This window comes from Vombatus ursinus, unplaced genomic scaffold (assembly GCF_900497805.2).
Source record: "Vombatus ursinus unplaced genomic scaffold, bare-nosed wombat genome assembly UNPS02014778.1, whole genome shotgun sequence".
Classification (NCBI taxonomy): domain Eukaryota; kingdom Metazoa; phylum Chordata; class Mammalia; order Diprotodontia; family Vombatidae; genus Vombatus; species Vombatus ursinus.
This window is the reverse complement of record NW_020954556.1, coordinates 38,467,703-38,491,511: the sequence shown is the minus strand read 5'-3', so window position 1 is coordinate 38,491,511 and position 23,809 is coordinate 38,467,703. Positions and strand designations below refer to the sequence as shown.

General features: G+C 37.7%; 1 protein-coding gene across 1 annotated transcript; it reads right to left on the bottom strand.

Moving 5' to 3' along the window:
- Positions 1–21,365: 21,365 nt before the first annotated feature.
- GPR75 (G protein-coupled receptor 75) lies at positions 21,366–23,021 on the bottom strand. The gene has a single exon (XM_027864970.1). It carries the CDS (start codon positions 23,019–23,021, stop codon positions 21,408–21,410), a length of 1,614 nt encoding a protein of 537 aa, XP_027720771.1. The 3' UTR covers positions 21,366–21,407.
- Between the last annotated feature and the right edge of the window lie 788 nt (positions 23,022–23,809).

Sequence of the window (23,809 nt, the reverse complement as noted above, 5' to 3'; positions counted from 1 at the left end):
AGTCCTGAACACTATTTTCTGCTTAACACAGCCTAAGATTATGTTAACTTTTTTGACTGCAATATCACACTGTTGACTTATACTGAGTAAGTTCCCTGGGCATCCACATTGGTCTCTTTAGAAAATTCTGCCTTTTCTATCTTACTAGATTTATCTTTCTATTTAAATAATTTCATTTTTGATAGCTTCTCTTGGGCTCTTCCCCCTGTGCAATTTTAGACCATGGGAATCTTTATAAAAAACCTTTTTTCTCCCATACAAGAACAATTTGAGTCTAACAAAGAAAACGTTTCCCCTAATCTAGGGGTAATAGTGTGGGCAGTTAGGTGGCACAGTGGATAGAGGGCCAGGCCTGAAGTCAGAAAGACTCATCTTTCTGAATTCAAATCTAACCTCAGACACTTGCTAGCTGTAGGACCCTGGGCAAATCATTTAACTCTGTTTGCCTCAGTTCCTCATCTATAAAATGAACCGAAGAAGGAATGGCAAACCTCTCTAGAATTTCTGCCACAGAAACCCCAAATGGGGTCACGAAGAGTCGGACACAGCTCAAACGACTTAACTACAAAGAGGGGGTAATAGTTTTGAGCAGCGACTCAGAGTGCAATCTCTGCATAAGCCGCCAGGTGGCACTCCAAGACAGCTGTTTCAGTCCCAAGCCTCTTCAGTCTCTTTCACACCCTCTTAAGACTTGCTGCCTCTGTTCCCTTTCTATCTGACTTCACCGGTAGAAGCTGCCCAATCTGGTCAAATCCCCCTTTGTCCCTATTGCTCCCAGATGCAAGTGCCTTTAAGAATCAGCCCAGGTTCCTTCTTTCATTCAGTCTAAAGTTGAAAATATAAAGATTATCCTAATGTATTTTATAACTTTATCAAAATGGAAAATGGTTGAGTCCTTACTCCTTGAAGAGCCTTATCTCCCTTCCAAATTTGCATGACCCAAAGGACTGCACACTCACATTTTAGATTATTTGAATGGAATAAAAGGTAAAGATAGAGTGCTAAAACTCTTGGGTAGCATGTTACTAAAATGTCCATACCCTTTGACCCAGGTTCCATAATTAGGCATATGCCCTCAGAAAGCCATTGACGAGAAAAAAGTTCCCATATACACCAAAATATTTATAGCAACACTTTTTTATGATAGCACAGAATTGGAAACAAAGTAGATGCCCGTCAACTGGACAATAGCTAAACAAATTGTGGTTTTACACAGGAAGGTAGTGATATATACTGTGCTATAGGTAGTCAATGTGATGAATGCAAGCATGGAAAGATCAGCATGAACTGATGCAGAATGAAGTAAGCATAGCCAAGAAAACAATATATACAATGTAAACAGAAAAAACAAATACAAAAAAAATGGATGTTAGAAAATTAAAAAGAACAAGCATGGTTCAAAAGAAGAGAGATGAAAAGACATTCCCACTCCACTCTCTTTGCAAAGGTGGGAGATGCACAAATGTTGTGCATTACACCTTTGTTAGACTTTTTTGCTAAATTGATCAGTTATGCTAATTTTTGCTATATTGATCAGTTATGCTGATGTTTTTCCTTCTTTCTTTTTTTGTCTTTAAAAATGCTATTTATTATCTGGTATGACTGGGGGAAGGGAGAGGGCTACTGAGGAAAACAATAGTGTTATAAAAAATAAATACTTTTTAAAAAATCATCTGTTCTCAGCATCACTTTTTCCAAGAGAACAGACACACCAAGATATCATTTGTAGAAGAAGACTATCAGAAATCCTTTCAACCTTATGCCCAGAGGGCAATCAAACTGTGTATACCCTTTTGATCCAGCAATACCACTACCAAAGAGATCAAGAAAAGGGGAAAGGACCTACATGTACAAAAATAGTTATAGCAGCTCTTTTTGTAGTGGCAAAGAACTGGAAAGTGAGGGGATGCCCATCAATTGGGGAATGGCTGAACAAGTTGTGGTATATGAATGTAATGGAATATTATTGTTCCGTAAGAAATTATGAGCTGGCAGATTTCAGAAAAACCTGGAAAGGCTTACATGAACTGATGCTGAGTGAAATGAGCAGAACCAAGAGAACATTGTACATAGTAACAGCAACATTGTATGATGACTGACTTTGATAGACTCTTCTCAGCAATGCAATGATCTAAGACAATTCCAAAAGATTCATGATGGAAAATGCTATCCACATCCAGCAAAAGAACTATGGAATCTAAATGCAGATTGAAATATACTATTTTCACTTTTTTGTGTGTGGTTTTTCCCTTTTGTTCTATTTCTTATTTCATAGCATGACTAATGCAAAAATGTTTTACATTATTGCACATATATAACTGATATCAGATTGCTTGCCATCTTGGGGAGAGGAGAGGGGAGGAAGGGAGGGAGAAAAATTTGTAACTGAAAATCTTATAAAAAATGAATGTTGAAAACTATATTTATATGCAATTGGAAAAAAAAATACTGTTTACATAAGAAAAAATAAATCCTTTCAATACCAAAGTCACAAAAAATTGAAAGATAACACTTTCACTGTGTAGTAGATAGTAATCTCCCACCCTAATTCTTCAAGAGATAGAGAGTTGGATCTTGGCCAATTGCTAGATGACATATATAGTTCTATGGTCACTGGAAAGCCTCCGTCTCACTAATGTCTCCAAAATTAGTTTTCCCCATGACTCAAGGCCTTACAAATTCATGGTATAAATTCATTGTCTATTCTGTATCTCAGGCATGTTGCCTTTCACATGACCTTTTTCCATCCTCAATGTAGGAAATAAGCATGTCATCTATATATGGGCTAAGTAAACACCTATGGTAAGGAGTTTTGACATACTGTATGTGGTGTCACAAAGATTAAGATCCAGCCAAGAAAGTTAGATTAGTTTAGGGTACATCTGATTTGGCCACCAGGTGGCATTCTACCTAAACTGAGTTTCTGGGTCTGTCATGCATAGGCACTGACCTTCTAGCAGGCTGACAGCCTGGATGGTTTTTCCTGCCCTCAGCACATCTTACTATACAGATTTTCCCTAGCTACCAGGTTCTAGTCTAATCTAAGAGATGAAATATTGGTAAAACAATAAAATTTAAAACTCCTATTTTGACTTGTTGCCACTCAAATACATTTTACTCTTTCTGCTTTCTTTCCTTGACTCCCACTGTTTAAGATACTTGCTGTATGGTGATCACATAGCTTTAATAACATAAAATTAAAATGCAAAAGAAAATATAAACTCTTTCATCACACCCATTCCCTCTTAGATCTTCAGTGCAGAAGGGTTCTCCCTAAAAGCACACAACTATGAGCCACAAAGGGAAATGGGAAAAAGGGACATTAATTTCCCCATCTCAAAATTATCAAATAAAGGAAAGTTGAGAAGAGTAATATCCCCAGCATAGGAATCAGAGCTGCAGTTACTCAACTGATTCAGGGTGATATTGGTCATGGTCTACAATAGTGGTGTTAAACACAAAGAGAAATGAATCACTGGCTATAGCAAACTGACTTAGAAAACTACAAATTAACATTATCTATATTGTGTTGTGTTTTTATTTGTCTCTCCTCATTAGTGGAGATAAATGTTCCTCATGAAGACAGGGAGGAGTTGGAGAGAGAACAGGAGAGGAGAGATTCATTCTCTTCAAGTTCTGGGATTTCTTGAAGTTTCTGGGTTCTACAGTTGCTTCAGATACTTCTAGATTCCAGTTTTGAAAGAGAAGATGGAGGATGCCAACCTCACTTCTGGTTGCTGAAGAGAAAATGAGACTCTGGGAAGAAGTCAACATAAGAGAATCTGGCAGTCTCCATCATGTCACTATCCCCAGATTGCTACACTAGAAATTTCAAGGAACTTCTCTTTAGATGAGATCTAGAATGGACTCTCTCTCTCTCTCTCTCTCTCTCTCTCTCTCTCTCTCTCAGTTGAGCTGAGTTATCTCATTCCCAATGGAAGAGCTCCTTCACTCTATATTGTCTGGTATATATTCTCCTATGTATACGTCCTCTGATTTCTGTTTTGCTATTGACTTGAATAAACAGGCTTCTTTGCTACTTACTATGTGTGTTCATTGTAGAACTAGTATTTGGTGGGAAGAGAGTCAAGTCTTGGATATAAAACTTGGGTCATCTTCCCTTTCCCTCCCCCTGCCCCCACCATTAAGAGACAGAGACCAGAAGTTAACCTGAAAATCACATCCCCGCCTAGACTAATAATATTTAAGGAAGCAGAAAGATATAATTCCAATCCAGTGCCCCCTCTCTGTGAGGAGAGCAGAATGGCCAAAACTTCCAGCCCGAAATACCCGCTTCCCCTCCTGGCAGGAATTAAAGTCTCCCTTGGAGAAAGATGGGGGGAGAAGAGTCTGGAGATGACTACTCCGCTTCCCTTTGAACCACACAACAGTCCCATACCATGTGTCAAGGGCCAGCCTTTGCTGCATTTATTTTGTTAAACATTTCCTAATTACATTTTAATCTGCTTCAGGTTGCAGTCATAGGCTGCAATTGGCCAGCAGGCTGAAAGTTGGACACTTCTGGTATAGAACATTGGACTGATTTAATAAGTTGAAATACAACAGAGATAAAGGTAAAATCTTACACTGGAGATCAAAAAATGAATCTCACGGGTACTAGATGAGAGGGCATGGATATATAGCAGTTTATATTTTTAAAAATCTGGGGAATTTATCGGACTGCTAACTCAACGTGAGTCAGCAAGTTGATAGGACATCTAAGAAAGCTAATGTTTAGCTTGGGGAAGAGGACTTAGGAAGGTCATAACAGTTTTTGTTTTTTTGCATATTTGAAACTCATGTATAAGAGGGACAACACTTATTCTGAATGACCACAGAAGACAGAACCCAGAGCAGTAAGTGAAAAGTTGAAAAAAAAGCAGATTTCAACTAAATGTAGAGGAAATCTAACAATTTGAGTTGTCCAAAAGCTGACCACGTTGTCTTTCGAGGCAGTGAGATTTTTATTAAGGTTTTTTTTTGTATGTGTTCATTCGTTCATTTGTTCATTCATTCATTCATTTATTTATCTATCTATTTATTTATTTAGGTCCAACTTGATGATTTCAGGCTCTTCCTAATTCAGAGATTTCATGATTCTGGGAATAATAATAATTGCACTCAGAATAATTGTGAGGATCAAAGGAGATAATATATGGAGAGTGCTAATAAAAGCTGTATATAACTCTAGGACATCCTGTAATTAGTCCTCATCTACACATTCTCCTCTATCACTGCTTCCGAAGGCAAACCCTCCATTCTTATTAGGTCTGTCTCTTATTCTCTTCTTTATTCCCCTTTCTCTAATTCTATTCACACTTCTCAGTTCCAGTTCCTTTACCCCCATGACGTGTTCTCCAACTCCTCCTTTCTCTGTATGACTAGTACACTCACTCATAGTTTGCATTATATTGCGTAAGTGTAGACTTTTATGAACTGCTGCTGGGAGAGGGAATGAAGAGAGGTAGAGAGAGCTAGGTGGCACAACGGAGCCAGTGCGGACGTGGAGTAAGGAAGACCTAGGTTCAAATTTGGCTTCAAGACACTAGCTGTTGTGACCCTGTACAAGTCACTTAACATTTGACTGCTTCCATATCCTCATTTGTAAAATGGACATAATAAAAGCGCCTACTTCCCAGGTTTGCGATGAGTATCAGATGAGATAATATTTCTAAAGCACTTTTTAAATCTAAAAGTGATGTATAAATGCTAGCTATTACTAGTCACCCTTTCTTTCATAAAGGGGGGACCTCTCAGCTCTGGACCCACACATTCTTGATGAGGCTCAGTCTTAGCGGAGCCTGACCACCTTAAAAAAGGGTTAGAGTTTTTCCCACTTCAAACCTTTTGGCTTTTCATAAACAACCATCACCATAATCAGTCTTCAGAGCCCCATACACCAGTTTATTTTTCATATTTAAATGTTTCCCCTTTGTTTTGTTTTGTTTGTTTTACCTCAGGGTAAATTACTTCAAGCTTGGTTTCTTGGGTCTCACCAAAAAGGAGAGAGGAAAAGTAGTCAATGTTCAATATACAAGCATAATTTGTTTTATTGTGCTTCACAGATATTGGGGGGGGGTTCCTTACAAATTGAAGGTTTGTGGCAATCCTGCTTAGAGCAGACCTATCAGTGCTGTTTTTCCAACAGCATATGCTCACATTGTGTCTCTGTGTCACATTTTAGTAATTCTCATAATATTTCAAACTTTTTTACTATATTACATCTATTATGGTGATCTGTGATCTTTGATGTTATTGTAATTGTTTTAGGGTACCACAAACTGCACCCACATAAGACAGTGAACTTAAATCAATAAATGAACTTAATCAATATGTTCTGACTACTCCACCAACCAGCCATTCCCCCATTTCTCTTCCTCTCCTCCAGCCTTCCTATTCCCTGAGATATAACAGTATTGAAAAAAATTACATAAACTTAGTTGATATTACATTTGCAGATTCTGAGAGGATTGACTCCAATTTTGAAAGAAGTTCTACTGTAGGTAAAATCCTATCAAAAGCATCACATACTAAGAAAAATCTTTAATGAAAGGAAGAGTCAATCATGTGGAAAGCAACCCTGAAAAAGGACTCAGCAACCCTCACACCAGAGGAACTAGTCCTCCGTGAACATCCCATACACTTCTCTACACAAAAGAAATAATTAGCATACAAATGCCTAACTGCACCCCTGTTCTAGGTTGTATACTTATGGTAGGTCCCAGAGTTACATAATGCCACCTCAAGAGTCAAAGGAAAAAGAGACAGAGTGGAATCATTCCTTTTTTAAGGTCAACTGAGAGGGCCATTTCTTCCAGATTAGCGGCCAATCCTACCTGTTACAACTTTGTTGAAGCCTCCACCCCTCTCTCCTTCAAGCCCTCATGTAGCAAAGGACCAAAGGGTTTACTGTCTCATCCCAAAGCAACAGTTCTTTCAGAAGTAAGCTGGTGTCCCTGAAAGCGGCAAGGACACCTCAATTCGTGGTCCATGAGATGGCCCCAGTGGGCCCAATGCCACGCCCCTATGCTACTGTCATGTGTTGTACTCTAAGTGTTTCATATGTGTTGGTCTTGTTTCTCACCAAAAAAGTGGCAAAAGACTTAAGAGCAGAGTTTGTGTTTGTATTCTTCTTAGATTGCCTAGTATAGTGCTAGTAGATAATAGGTGCTCAATAAATTACTTGATGATTGTTGGACTGAGGTCCTGTTCTCAGGGACATAAAAGAGGTTAGAACTTTTCAAGCTAAGAAAGCTGAATATGTTCAGATTTCTAAAGTACTCTAAACTTGGACTAGATTGTCTTAAAGGTTCCTTCCAACTAAGATTCTGTGATTCTCAGAGAAAAGTCCTAATGTTGCAGCCTTGTAAAAAAATAATTTCCTATTTGCTATTTCTTCTAAGAATATATAAAACCAGTATTCACAATTGCCCTGACATATTACTAATGCTAACCTGACTTCTGTAAGACTTTGATAATGCAAAGTATTTTTAAGAGTAGATATGTTAGAACTGAAGAATTTAAACTTAGTCCAAGTTGTACCATTCAGTGCTCAGGGAGCTTTAAAAAATTTTTTAAATGTATTATTTGTCTGGAAGACAGCCAGCAAGCAGGTCCTCTCTGAATCTATCCCAGTGTGGTAAAGTATTGCTGGCATCAGAACAAGTTGTATTTTCCTGAACATAAGGACTTGAATGAAAATCAAGATTCCTTCATGAGGGGGTCACTTGGAAGATTTCTCTGCTCATTAGCATGCTACAGAAAGCTGAAGGTTCCAGCAAGGACTGAAAAAGGAAACCTAATTAAAATGGAACTCAGAGAAATACAAATAGAAACTATTCTTGAACCATCTAAGAGTCTGTCCTAAAAGCTAGCATTGATCCATTTGTTAGGAAATGAAGAAAATGAACTAAATTCATTCACATATGTGACATGAGTGAAACTAAGAATTGTAGTTGTATCTGTTTGTGTATGTGTTTTAGGCGCTGTACTTTTGGGCCTAAAACATACAGTGAGAATAGATGGGGTCTATTTCTTTTTAATGGAGCAAAATTTATACAGAAATTTTTTGCCTCTTGAATGTAAGCATAAAAATCTCTAGATTGATCTTGTATCAAATGGTTCTTGCTGACCTACACAGTAATATCTCACCAAACCTATCTGCTTATTTAAAATATTTATGTAAAGCAACTGGCATGACTCACCCTCAGGTACTACATTCTCTATTCGTTAATAAAATTACCAATTAATCCAATTGGACTCATTCAAAGTATGAACTTTGAAAAAACTTATGGGGGGGCGGAGCCAAGATGGTGGAGTAAAAGTAGTGATTTGCTTGAGCTCTCCCCCAAACCCCTCCATATACCTGTAAAAATTGGCTCTCAACAAATTCTAAAGCAGCAGAACCCACAAAAAGACAGAGTGAAACAAATTTCCAGCCCAAGACAACCTGGATGGTTGATCAGAAAGGTATATCGCACCAGGCAGGGAGAGGAATGCAGTTTGACATGGGCATGCAGGCAAATCAGACCTCAGTGAACCTGGAGCAGGCCTCAGAGAACTGAATCATGGGCAGCTGTGGTGGTTTCCAGACTTCTCAACCCACGAACGCCAAAGACAACTTAGAAAGTCAGTAGAAAAGTCTGTGACTGTGGTGAGAGAGAAGTGCAGTCCCAGCCCCAGCCCTGAGCATGGTCCCAGGGCGGCGGCAGCTGGTTCCAGAGCTTCCAGCCCACAGATTGAGAGGGAATCGAGTGGCTGATCAGAGGGGGATTGCAGGGATCTCTTTGCTGGTGCTGAGGCAGGATTCTCTTGCTTTGCCCGTGCTTGGATCTAGGTCACAGTTCTGGGTGGCAGTCCTGGGGCCAGGAGGGGTGCTTGTTAATGGTGGTAGAGAGGAAATCCTCCTCACAGTTCCAAGGCAAAAAAGAGTGCTTGTGGTCACTCATAGACCAGAGTACAGGCCAGGAAAGGAATGAACACCTTGCCCCTTATCATACCACCTTGGAAGAACTGAAAATTTACAGGTCCCTAGAAGTATCTCTGAAAACAGCTGCACAAAACCCCCAAAGCTCAGGACAGTACATTCTCCACACTGGAAACAGATACTTACCTTAACAAAGAATTTATAACTCAAGTAATTTGCTGGGATCATAACCAAACCTTGCAAAAAAAGTCAGATCATAGAATCTTTCTTTGGTAACAAAGAAGATCAAAACATACAATCAGAAGAAGACAACAAAGCAGAACCTCCTACATCCAAAGCCTCCAAGAAAAATATGAATCAGTCCCAGGCCATGGAAGAGCTCAAAAAGGATTTCAAGAAGCAAGTAAGAGAAGTAGAGGAAAAACTGGAAAGAGAAATGAGAGTGACACAAGAAAATCATGAAAAACAAGTCAACAACTTGCTAAAGGAGATCCAAAAGAATACTGAAGAAAATAACACCTTAAAAAATAGCCTAACCCAAATGGAAAAAGAGGTCCAAAAAGCCAATGAGGAGAAGAATGCCCTAAAAAGCAAAATTGGCTAAATGGAAAAGGAAGTCCAAAAGATTACTGAAGAAAATACTTCCTTAAAAATTAGAATGGAGCAATTGAAAGCTAGTGACTTTATGAGAAATCAAGACACTGTAAAACAAATTCAAAAGAATGAAAAAATAGAAAACAATGTGAAATATCTCACTGGAAAAACAACTGACCTGGAAAATAGATCCAGGAGAAAGAATTCAAAAATTATTGGACTATCTGAAAGCCATGATCAAAAAAAGAGCTTAGACATCATCTTTCAAGAAATTATTAAGGAAAACTGCCCTGATATTTTAGAACCAGAGGGCAAAACAGAAATGGAAAGAATCCACTAATCACCTCCTGAAAGAGATCCCCAAAGGAAAACTCCTAGGAATATTGTAGAAAAATCCCAGAGTTCCCAGGTCAAGGAGAAAATATTACAAGCAGCCAGAAAGAAACAATTCAAGTATTGTCGAAACACAATCAGGATAACACAAGATTTAGCAGCTTCTAATTTAAGGGACCACAGGGCTTGGCATAGAATATTCCAGAAGGCAAAGAAGATAGGATTACAACCCAGAATCACCTACCCAGCAAAGCTGAGTATAATCCTTTAGAGGAAAAAATGGTCATTCAGTGAAATAGGGGACTTTCAAACATTCTTGATGAAAAGACCAGAAGTGAATAGAAAATTTGACTTTCAAAAACAAGACTCAAGAGAAACATGAAGAGGTAAACAGGAAAGAGAAATCATAAGGGACTTATTAAGGCTGAACTGTTTACATTCCTGCATGGAAAGATGATATTTATAACTCATGAGACCTTTGTCAGTATTAGGGTAGTTGGAGTGAAAAAATTATATGTATGTGTATATAGATAGATAGATAGATAGACAGATAGATAGATAAATAGAGGGCACAGATGAGTTGAAGATGAAGGGGTGATATCTGGAGAATAAAATTAAGGAGTGAGAGGATTATACTGGCAGAAAGAGAAAGGGAGAGGTAGAATGGGGTAAATTATCTCACATAAAACAGACAAGAAAAGGCCTTTACAGTGGAGGGAAAATGGGGGGAAGAGGAGAGGGAATGAGTGTATCTTATTCTCATAGGATTTGGTTTAAGGAGAGAATAACATACACACTCAATTGGGTATGGAAATCTATCTTACCCTATAGGAAAATAGGGGGGAAGGAGACAAGAGAGCAGGAGAATGATAGAGGGGAGGTTAAATTGGGGGAGAGGGTAATCAGAAGCAAACACTTCTAAGGAGGGACAGGGTCAAAAGAGAATAGAATAAATGGGGGGCAGGATAGGATTAAGGGAAACATATTTAGTTTTTCACAACATGACTACTATGGAAGTGTTTTGCATGACTGCAAATGTAAAACCTGTATCGAGTTGCTTGCCTTCTCAGTGAGGGTGGGTGGGGAGGGAGGAAGGGAAGAAATTTGGAATAAAAAGTTTTAAAAACAAATGTTAAAAAAAATTGCTTTCACATGCAACTGGGAAATAAGATATACAGGAAATGGGGTATAGATTTCTATTCTGCCCTACAGGTAAATTGAAGAGGAAGGGGATAAGGGGAGAGGAGATAGAAGGAAGGGCAGATTAGGGGAAGGGGTATTCAGAATGCATGCTATCTTGGGGTGGGGGGAGGGGCAAGATGGGGAGAAAATTTGGAACTCAAAATCTTGTGGAAATGAATGTTGAAAACTAAAAATAAATAAATTTTTTTTTTTTAAAAAGAAAAAACTCAGGGTTTGTGGTTGGATTAATTAAGGTTTAATTAAAATAAAATTATGAAACAAAATAACAAAACAGGCTAATTTATGGAACTAAATCATGATTTCAAAAGACTAATAATGAACCGTGTTCTCCTTCGTGTTGGCAGAAAGGTGATAGAATGCTGGTCCAGAATCAGATACACATTCTCTGACATGGCCAATGTGTTGATTTGTTTTGCTCAGTTATACAAATTTGCTAAAAGGAAAGCCTTCTACTTAGTGTGGGGAGAAGATAGGTTAGTGGGTAGCAATATGTACATGAAAAAGAACATAAATATAACATTCACCAGCCTCAGCCTAAGTCTTCCTGGTAGCAAAAATTAAAGGGGTCCACCACCACATCTAGTTTGAACTTCTTAATCACCTTGGGCAGTGCCTTTAGGGTTGCAGGGAATTGAGGAAGTATTTGAATATAGGCATACCTCATTTTATTGCACTTCGCTTTGCATATTTTTATAAATTGAAGGTTAGTTAGTGGCAATCTTGAGCAAGTCTACTGGTACCATTTTTCCAATAGTATGTGCTCATATCATGTCTCTGTGTCACATTTTGGTAATTCTCACAATATTCAAACTTTTAAATTACTATTATCTTTGTGATGGTGATCTGTGATTAGGGATCTTTGATGTTACTATTGTAACTGTTTTGAGGTGTCATGAACCGTGCCCACCTAAGATGGTTAATTGATAAATGTTGTGTGTGTTCTAATTGTTCCACTGACCAGCAGTTCCCCCGTCTCTCTCCCTCTCCGTGCACCTCCTTATTTTCTGAGACACAATAGTATTGAAATTAGGCTAATTAATGACCCTACAATGGCCTCTAAGTGTTCAAGTGAAAGGAAGGGTCAATCGATGGGCAAATTTCATTGTTGTCTTATTTTAAGAAATTGCCACAGCCACCCTAACCTTCAGCAATCATCACCATAATCAGTCAGCAGCCATCAACATCGAGGCAAAACCCTCCACCAGCAAAAAGATTGACTTGCTAAAGGCTCAGATGATAGTTAGTATGTTTTAGCAACAAAGCATTTTTAATTAAGATATGTACATTTTTTTAGACATAATCCTATTGCACACTTAAACAGACTATAGTATAGTGTAAGAGTAATTTTTAAATTCATTGAGAAACCAAAAAATTGTGTGGCTCGCTTTATTGTGATATTTACTTTATTGCAGTGGTCTAGAACTGAACCCACAATATCTCTGAGGTATGCCTATATATTTTTTATTTTCTTAAATAGATGATTTGTTTGAACCCTCAGGCTCTGCGTGATCCACCATACAAGACATTGAACTGGGACCTAGAAAACAATTTTGTGGTCTGTGGAACCTCAGAACAGGAATTTCACTTTTACCTTCACTGTGGACCTACATTATCCAAGCAACTTCCGAGGAAGGTCCACACCTCCTCTTCAGGCACGTGTGGCTCTTTAATTCTTTAGATTCAGAATGACTCTGACAATGGCCATCTTCCCTTCCAAGAAGCAGATTATTGCAAAAATCACTTCCCATGGGGCAACTGACACCCAACTTGGCAACTTATTAACTCTTAAATTCTCAAAGCCATCGATTCTGGGAACTTCGATTTCTGAGGATCACCAGCCAATAAGAAGAAGAAAAGCAGAAGGCAGTTGACAGAAATTCCATCTCATCTAGGCAAGCTCATGTTCTCATTGCTACTCAGGGAAAGGGAGAAGATCCCCTCACCACCTTTCTAGAAGTCCAAGGGAGAGAAACTGAGAGATGTGTTACCCAGCTTCCCAATGATCTCTTAATCATCAAATCTAATAGCCTCTTCTCAATCCTCATACTTCTTGATCTCTTTGTAGCCTTTTACATTGTCAAAAGGGTGCTCTTCTCCTTGATATTCTAAGTTTTCATGACACTCTGCTGGTTCTCCTCCTTCCTATCTGATTGCTTCTCCTTTGCTGGATTTTCATTTAGGTCATGCCCACTAAATGTGAGTACACCACAAAGCTCTACTCTGGGCCCTCTTTTTCCTTTATATTATTTTTATTGATGACTTTATCACCTCCCATTTGATTCAATTCTCATTTCTATGCTAATGATTTTTGGATCTACTTATCTAGCCCAACCTCTATTCCAACTTCCAGATACACGGCTCCAACTACCTATTAGACATCTCTAACTGCATGACCCATAAACATCTTAAACTCAATGTCCAAAATCGAACTCACTATGTTTACCACCCCCACAGAGGTAAACTAACTTTTCTATTACTTTTCAATTTTTTAACATTTTTATTTAGTTTTGAGTTCCAAATTCTATCTCTCCTTCCCTCTACTTCCACCTCCCTGAAATGGTAAAAAATCAAACATAGATTATACATGTGCAACTATGTAAAACATTTCCATATTAGTCATTTTGTATAAGTAGACTCAAATAAAAGAAAAAAATGAAAGAAAGACAGTGAAAAGCAGCATGCTTCAGTCTGTATTCAAATAATGTCAGTATTATTTCTCTGGAGGCAGATAGTATGCTTCATCATTAGTCCTTTTGAATTATCGTATTGCTGAGAATTAGCTAAGTTATTCACAGTTCTTCATTGAACAATATTAGTGTTATTATGTACAATGTTCTCCTGGTTCTGTTCACTTCACGATGAATCAGTTCGTGTAAGTCTCTCCAGGTTTTTCTGAAATCATCTTGCTTGTCAGTTCTTATAGCACAATGATATTCCATTACAATCATATATCACAGCTTGTTTAGCTATTCCCCATTTGAACAGCATTCCTTCAATTCCCAATTCTTAGCTACCACAAAAAGAGCTTCTATAAAATTTTTTGTATAAATAGGTCCTTTCCCTGTTTTTGGATAGCTTTGGGATACAGACCTAGAAGTAATAATGCTGGATCAAAGTGTATGCATAGTTTTATAGTACTTTGGACATAGTTCCGAATTGCTCTCCAGAATGGTTAGATCAGTTCACAACTCCATCAACAATGCATCAGTGTCCCAGTTTTCCCACATCCCCTCTAAAATCCAGCAGTTTCCTTTTTTCGTCATATTAGCCAATCTGATAGGTGTGAGGTGGCAAGTACCTCAGAGTTGTTTTAATTTGTATTTCTCTAATCAATAGTGATTTAGAGTATTTTTTTCATTCTTTGTCTAAAAAGTGCCTGTTCATATTCTTTGACCATTTATCAATTGGGGAATAACTTGTACTTTTATAAATTTGACTCAGTTCTCTATATATTTGAGAAATAAGGTTTTTATCGAGATATTTGTTGCAAAACTTTCTGCTTTCCTTCTAATTTTGGTTGCATTGGTTTTGTTTGTGCAAAAACTTTTAAATTTTATACAATCAAAATTCTCTATTTTATATTTTGTAATGCCCTCTATATTTTCTTTGGTCCTAAATTCTTCCCTTATCCACAAATCCGACAATAAATTATTCCATGCTCTCTTAATTTGCTTGTGATATCACCTTTTATGTGTAAATCATGTACCCATTTTGACCTTATTATAGGATCTGAGATTTGAAGTTTGGATTCAAAGGGCCACAGTTGAGGACCTAGAGGGCCACATGTGGCCTTGAGGCTGCAGGTTCCCCACCCCTAGTCTATACCTAGTTTCTGCCATACTGTTTTCCCATTTTCCCAGCAGTTTTTGGCTAAATAATGAGTTTTTGTTCCAAAAGCTTGGATCTTTGAATTTATCATATACTAGATTACTACAGTCATTTACTCTAATGTAATTTGTACCTCATCTGATCTACCACTCTATTTCTTAGCCAGTATCCAATTGTTTAAATAATTACCTCTTTTTAATACACTTTTCTATTATTATTGAATGTTGCACTATCTTCCTAGTCACCCAGGTTTCCAACCTAGGTGTCATACTTGAATCCTTAGTATCCAGTCTGTCTCAATTCTACCTTAATAACATTTCTTCTATACTTTCCTTTCTCTCCTTTGACATTACTACCAAGGTGGTGGAGCACTTATTACCTCACATGGACTATTGCAATAGTCTGTTGGTTGGTATCCATCCCTTAAATCTCTACCCACTCCAATCCATCCTCCCTTTAGCTGTCACAATGATCTTCAATGCAGTCAGACCTGCACCCTAACCCCCCTTCCCCATCTTCCATCACCTTCAATGGTTCTCTATTCTTTCCAGGATCAAATATAAAATCTTCTGCTTGACTTTTAAAGACTTTCATTATCCAACCCATTCCTATCTTTCCAGTCTTCTTATACCTTATTCCACCATATACTTTGTTATCCAGGGACACTAGCATCCTTGTTATATCTTGAATAAGACACTTCATCTCCAGATCCCAGGCACTTTTACTCTGTGTGCTCTCTCTCTCCCCCCTCAAAAAAATCTGGAATTCTCTCCCTCCTCATCTCTGCCTTCTGTTCTTTCTGGCTTGCTTCAAGTCTCAGCTAAAATCATACCTTCCCTAAGAAGCCTTTCTTGATCCCCCTTTAACGCTAGAGCCTTCTCTCTGTTGAATATTTCCAATTTATCATATCTATAGCTTGTTTGTACATAGTTGTTTGCAAATTGTCTCCCCCTAATGGAGAGTTCCTTGAAAGAAGAGACTGTCCTTTACCCTTCTTTGTAACCCCAACCTTTACCATAGTACCTGGCACATAGGCATTTATACTAAATGCTTATTGACTTGATGTGCTCCAAAAGAGTCAGAGATGTTTTTCCTTAGTTCCTCATAGCCTACTGAGTAGCTTGCTCTTCCTGAATCTGTAATTAATCATCTTTGCCAAATTCCCCAGTCATAGGAACCAGTAATAAGGAGTGTTGAAGTTATTCCAAGAAAATACGTGTCCTTTGGCAAGGGATATAGACCACAGAAAGGGATCTGAGTGCATATTTAGCTCCATGTAAGTTGCCCCAGTTCAGCAAATCAAGAACACTCTCCTAATCACCCCTGCTGCCCTACTTGATTAATTTAATTGAATAGACAGAATCACCCAGTATCAGAGGACATCTTTCCAACTATCAAGTCTGTTCTGGGACCTGACTCAGAACAATCCCTTGGTTATGTAGGTTTTATATTGGAACAAAATGAGAAACCCAGAAATCATTCAATAGTTAACAAAATACTTAGTCATAGCAGGAGAGAGATACTCAATAAAGTTAGGCATTAAGAACACCTCAGATGGTCCAGGACAGAGTATTGGGCCTAGAGTCAGAAGCACCTAAGTTCAAATCTGGCCTCAGACACTTACTAGTTGTGTGACCCTGGGCAAGTCATTTCATCCTATTTGCCTCAATTTCCTCATCTGTAAAGTAAACTGGAGAAGGAAATGGCAAATCACTCCAGTATCATTACCAATAAAACCCCAAATGGGGTCACAGAGAGTTAGGCACGACTGAAACAACTGAACAACAAGGAGTTTATTCAGTGAGTTGCCCTTGCCTGTGTTTTCCAAGAGTCAAGTACAGAGAAGACCAAGGGCTCCTCATGACTGCTTTCCAGGAAATGATGTCAACAGTCTGAGCCTTTAGTCGTCTGAGCCAGCCAGATCTTATAAGTGGTCTCAATACCTCTGAAAGAAAAACAGACTTAGCTTGAATATAAACAAGAGTTAGGATATTGCACCTATCACATTCCACCCCTTGGTAGTTAAGGTTCTTAAGGTCTCCTACAGGACGATTTATCACTTGCCTAACTTTTGGGCTATCATTGGTCAACTCAGACCTTCAAAATTCAAGAAGCCTGATGAGGTTAAAAAGAAAAAAACCCCAAACTACCACATAAAATGGATCAGTTGACCCCAAAAAAGGATTCTGGCTGGTCATGTCAGTGTTTGGAGTCTCCATCCTCTCAATGGTCATCCTTTTTAATGCAGGAAATTCCTCCTGCTGCTAGTCAGCCTCTACTGAGGTCAGGACCTGGGAGCTCCTGACATCTTGAACTCACAGGGCTGCCACCAAAAGTAGAAATGTTTGGCTGAAGGTTACTCATCTATAATCTGGGAAAGATACAAAACAAAACAAAAAGCAAAAAATCCAGAGAACTCCATGTACTAGGCCAGAACACGTGCTCTATTTGCTATGTGTAAGCAAATTACTTTAAAGCATTACTGCTGGGGTGAGTGAGTGCACCTGGGGCCTGAGTTCACTCCAGCCCTGGACTTACAGATTGGAAGTACTCCCCACCTCTGCAGCCTCTCCCTCCGGCTGGTTCCTCTCAGAAAACCACCCATGTCTTCTTTCCTCTCCAGGTTGCACTCTCAACTCTCTTTCTGGACTTTCTCTACCATTCCTCTCTACTCCACACCCCACACCAAGTCTCTTCATCTTCCTCACCAACCCTGACTTTCTAGCTTCCTTTTATATGTTGTCCCCCCACTAGAATGTAAGCTCCTTGAAGGCAGGGGATGTCTTTCTTTTTTGCATTTTTAAATATATTTTCTTTTTGTATCCAGAAACACACAATAAGCCTTGCACATGGTAATCATTTAATAAACGCCTGTTGACTTGACTTGAGTTGACTTAGCTCCATACAAAGTCAGAGAAGAAAAAGTACCAGAACATATAGCAAGATACTACAAAGATTTCTATGGGAAATAAATAAGCAAATAAATAGATTATAGCATCTATATAGAGCTTTAAGGTTTGCAAAGCACTTTATAAATATTATCTCATTAGATCTTCACAACCTTGGGAGGTGCATGCTATTATTATCCCTCCTCTTCTTTACAGATAAGAAAAGTGAGAGAGAAAGAAGGTAAGTGATTTATCTTGGGTCACACAACTAGTAAGTGTTTGTGGTGCAGCTGGAACTCAGGTTCTATCTACTGCACTATCTGACTCATTATCCTTTCTTGTAGGAACAGTAATTATTCCCTCTGATGGATTGGAAAGGAGAGACTATTTTCTGTTTTGGAGAGGAAGTAAGTCATGTCAAGATTGATTGACTACAATTTATGCTTTAAAAGGAAAGTGTGCAAGATATCTGAGCATTCAGCCTAAAAATCTAAATTCAAATACCTTGTACAGTGATTCTGTTTTGATCTATGAACATCAAATTCTCATGGATTTATTGACAAGGTTCATCCACTTCCAAATTGATCTTATATTTTAAAATGTATTTTAAGTATTCTTAATTTAGTGATACCTTTGGGACAAAAATTACATCTTACTAAAATTTTAAGTAACATCTAGAATTCTATACCATAAGTAATAGTCTATTTTCTGTAAAGATTACACAACCATTTCATGTCATGAATTCTGCTGTTAAAAGAATTATTTCCATGAAATTATGAAGTTCTTTTCAACTTAACTTTCTTTACCTACCTGGTAAAAATGTTAATTACAGAATATAGAAAGTTTCATATAGATATACACCAACTCATTTAAAGTAATGATCTCCTTACAAAGTGAAGTTCAGAAATTTTGTAATTTTTAATATATGATTCTCCAAACATCATTTTAAAAGAACTTTTAAAGTATTACTACAGAAATACAAATTTGGGTTTACAGTTGAGAACAAATATTACAAAATATTTGAAAAAACATTACCTTGCATCACAGTAATATATCTAACTTGTTATAATTAATTAACTAATCCCTGCTTTTTATTCATATTCAGCTACTTTTTCTTTCCCCTTCATGCCCATTTTAGCCCTTAAAGAAGATATAAGGAATATAAGAGACTGAAAGTCTGGCCCATAATGTAGTCCATGCAAACCAAAGCAAATACATAATTTGCAGATAAGAACAAAAAGACTCAATATCTCATATGTGCATGCTTGGCTGTTTCATGATATAACTTTTCCTTCCAAAAAGATGGGAACTGTGATGGAAAATTATTCCAAACCACAAGCACAAACATAAAACCTAATCTTTTAAAGTTAGAAATGCCTCAAATAATTTTTGTAATAATTCTTTTCTGAAACTACATGTTAAATATTTGAACCCCCCAAAAAGAATAAGAATATAATTTAATACAGTTAAAGGAATTTTGCAGCTTATTTGGGGATATAGGACAGACTTGAAATTTAGAGAAAGAAGACAAATTTGAGCTTGATTAAACAATTAGTTATCTGTTTTTCAGATTTATATTTGTTAAATAGAAATAATATGCCAATCTATCTCTCAGGGTTTTTAATGAAAAATAGTAGCTAATTAAATGATGATTAATTAAAATGGTAAAACTTAAAAACAGAACCAATATGAATGATTAAGTTTTCACAATAATGTTCAGGACTAAAAATGAGATAAGGGGTAGCTGTTAATAAAAAATACTGTGCCCCAAACAAAGGTACAAAGGCTTTAAAAATGAAGGGAAAAAGCAAGCATTTATAGTGTTTTAAGTGCAAGGTGCTTTACACACATCTCACTATAATCCTCACAATCACTCTGTGAGGTAGGTGCTATGGTTTTTATTATACCCATTTTACAGATGAGGAAACTGAGGCTCAGAGAAGTTAAGTGACTTGCCTATGGTCAAACATCTAGTAAATGTTGAAGACAAAAATTGATACCATGTCTCTTGGCATTGTGTCTAGCAATATTTCCACTACACTACACTGTCCAAAGACTAAAGCAATAAAAAAAGAAAGAAAGAAAGAAAGAAATCAAAACTAACAATCAATCAGAAATGAAAATGGTGAGCATATATTAGGGATAGAAAGAAATTGAAAACTGTTTCTGAATGTACAAATTTTTAAGCAATGCTTTTTGTTTTCAAAAATTACAGGCGCGTCTAGCAATTATATTCATGATTAAAGTGAATTAAAATAAGTCTAAATTGTAAACGCTTAACCTTACATTTTCTACTTGAAAACTATGATGATTGTTGTTATATTGTAATTTCTCTCAAACCCATCAAGATGAGCAGAAAACTAAAAAAAAAAAACATTCCAAAGAATCAATAATCTCACACTGGTTATGCTAGGATCACAGTGTATAATAAAATAAGTCATGGGTAAAGAAATATTTAATATATTTTTAGTCTCTGCACATTTGCAACTCATAGGTAATTGAAGATAAGACACTTTGAAATGACATTGAAGATAATCTTAATAAATCACTACTAAGAATTCACTTAGTAAATAAGCAAAGACAAAAAAAATACTACAATATTGTTATTACAAGGCTACTCTATTTGTCAGGTTGTTAGTAAAATTCCCATTCTCATCCCAATTTCTTTTCACAGGAGAGTTATTATTGCTTCCCATATAAGAGCTGACCAAAATAATTACAGAGGTTCATGGTTCCCTATTCATAAAGAGTACTATGTAAGGTATAGCCATGTTCCCTAAACTCCTAAGTAAGATCATTCATTACTGAAGCACTTAACTTTTAATAAACCCCCAAATATCTCCTTCTTTTCCTATAACCATTGAATTGATCCAATATGATACTGCCTAGAGTAAAAATAAAGAATGAGAATAATTAAGATGTTGCATACTTAGCCTACTGTCTTATTAGACAAGAGGGCCTAATGCTTCTGGAAGTAACTTCAGGAGAAATACTCTTTAAGTTATGTGCAAAGTATTTTTTACATTCTGCCACAGCAAAACATTCAGTTAAACTATAGGAAAATATTATTTTTTAAAAACTATTTCGAATGCTGAAAAATGCAAACATTCTCATTCCTTCATTAAAAATACTGCCTTCTCAAAAATTCCCTTTAATAAGTCTGTTATTTTACATTCTTTAAGAATACAACAAATTCATTATTCAAAAAACTATTACACTGATTTTTCTCAAATTGTTGATTTACTATTTTGATGTAATTAATAATAACTTCTGGTATCTATTCAAAGTTTCAGTATAGACATAATCGACAAAACTATTATTATACAGATCAGGCTGTAAATCTAAACAATAGATTTTAATGTCAACCCTTACAATTTCCAGAAAAAAATGCAAAGCAATCACCAAATACTAATTTTCATTCAAGGGCAAGTAACTGAGCATTTGAAGGCAAAAATAAAAAAAAAAATCAATTGGCAATTGGCAATTATTTATTTGCATCTTTAGTTGTAGTTTAGAACTGCAACTGATTGCCTACACACACTCACACATAGACACATACATATTTAAAATAAAATCAATAAAATGGGCTGGAAACTCAAAGGAAGTTTATACAGGATTCTATAGTCTCTACTATGTCAAACTGAAGGGATTGGAATTTGCTTGGCAGAAATGCTGTCACAGTCTTGCATTAAATCATTAGTGGTGTGATAATGCTTAGCAATGTTCAATTTAGTAAATCCAAAAACGTTCACTGGCTGTACGCTATTTGGGGTGCTCACCTCTTGGGATGGGCTACTGTTGTAAATGCTGTAATAAGGTTCAATTCGAGTATTGATGGGGGTTGAACTGCTCTGACCACAGTGCTGATGTCCAGCTGAGACTTTGGGGCTCAGAACACTTTCTTTTGAGTGACTTGGACCACAAGCTTGGTCCACAAATTTCTTCTGAGGTTTTGGAGACAACATGTAGGCTGAGTTGGTTTCATGATGGGAGGACTTGTTCCTATTGACTTCCAGGCTCCCTTTGCCTATAGCTCGAAGCCTGGTCTTCTGCTTACAGCAACAAAAGCCCAGGGCTATATACTGGAAGCACCAGAGGACTTTTCTCCTCAGGCCCGCACTGTTCCGAGAATATATAAAAGGGTTTAATCCTGATTTGAAAAATATGAGGGTAAATCCAAACAGTTCAAACTGGTAAAAGATAAAGCTCCCACTGCTTGACAGAACTACCTGTACCAGGGAAATACCCAGAGGAAGGCAGCAAAGCAACACAGATAGCACAATGACTATACATGTGACCACTGCTCTAGAATCCTTTGCAGTGGACAGATTGACAGCAGAGACCAGCTGGAGCCGACTGGCTGCAGGAGTTGGTAGCTGGTTGGAACACTGGGTGTATCCATGGGTCTGTACATGTTGCAGTTTGTTGTAGTTCTGGTTCCTATATAAAGCTGGTCCAGCACCCTGAATGCTATCTATGCCTCCCATCTGGCCCCCTCCCATGAATGGCTGAGGCCTGGAAGCATCAACTGTGATGACTGGAGGGCATTTTCTTACCTGAGCATTTTTCCTCAGGGCCTGAGCTATCATGATGTAGCAGACAGAGACCACTGCCACACAGAAGGTGAAATCAGCCACATACAGAGAAAGGATGGTTTTGCCTTCTCTGGTATTCAGACTGGACATGGGGAGACAGAGGTGTGACTTGCTACTTTTCAGTGTAGCCAGGGCGGCCAGTGTGAAGCTAGTAGCCCAAAGAAGTAAGGTAAGGATCAATGTACAGGGGAAGGAGGCAGTTCGATTAGGCTGCTTCCCCAGAACCATTCGAAGTCGGTGAAGGGCAATCACTGCCACTGTTTTGAGGGACATGATGATGAAGCCGGAACTTGTGAGGTGAAAGGTGAAGCAAAAAGCATCAGGGATGCTGGCAGCTGAGCTAAAGAACAGCACAAAAGTGAACATGGGAGTTGTCACTCCACAAATGAAGAGGTCACAGAAGGACAAGTTCAGGATCATGAAATCAAAGTTGGTCCTGAACTTCCTGAAGGCTGGGTCAAAGAAGGACATGAAAACAATAATGTTGCCGTAGGAACCCATGAAAAAGATGATAACAAGCAGGAAGGTGCAGGTCACCAAGGTGGCTGTGTGAATGATCTCCTGAAGATCCTTCTGGAAATAGGTGCTGTTGCCTTTTGGGGAGGTTAGCGAGGTGGTATTGGGGGCTACCTGAAGATGGTCTGTTAGATTCATCTTCAGAAAAAAAAATGTCTCTTTCCTCTGCACCAAATGAGTATGAAAGGGAAAGGAGTCAGAGCCTCAACTCAGAAATAAGTTGGTAAACGTCAAAACAGCTCCAAGGTAGATGAGTCTGCACACAAAAAATGAATGTTGAAAAACAGAAAAGAGTCAGTGTAAAGAGAATATATTCCTCAAAATACAAAAAGTAACATCATCTTGTACAAAGCACGTTATACAGTGCTTTTTTTTTAACCCAAGTTTATGTGCAGAACACATATTTCCCCATAAAGGCAAATAGAATAATCACTCCCCAAAACCTGATATGTGTGTACCTTTTTCTAACTTCCATGGATCATCAACAAATCTGCTCTTTCTCCAGGGAGCGACCCTTACTTCTTACTTTCGTTTTGTAGTTTTTCTCCTCCCTGCTTTCAGTTTCTTCTGTTCTCTTCTATCCCTATGTGATCTATGGCAAATCCCCAGGTGCCCCATATCCTGTTCAGTAAAACCCTGAAGTAGACCACACTTGCTTCTATACTATCTCTTGTAGTTTCAGTGTCCATTTTAAATGAGTATATTTTGAAAAGGAATTTTAATTGCTTTCTTGTCCCAACTTTCTTTTTAAGAGTTAAGGGCTTGAAAGTTCTAGTTTACATTAGGCTTGTTTCCTTATCTCTAAGTTAAGAGGCGGGATTACAGGCACCTTCTTTTTGAATGCCACACATATTTATGAATACTGAAATATTTTAATTCAACGAGTACCTACTATGTGCTAAGCATTGGGGAAACAAAGACAATGA

Coding starts and splice junctions, on each gene's coding strand:
- GPR75 (XM_027864970.1), bottom strand. CDS start 23,021: ATGAATCTAACAGACCATCTTCAGGTAGCCCCCAATACCACCTCGCTA.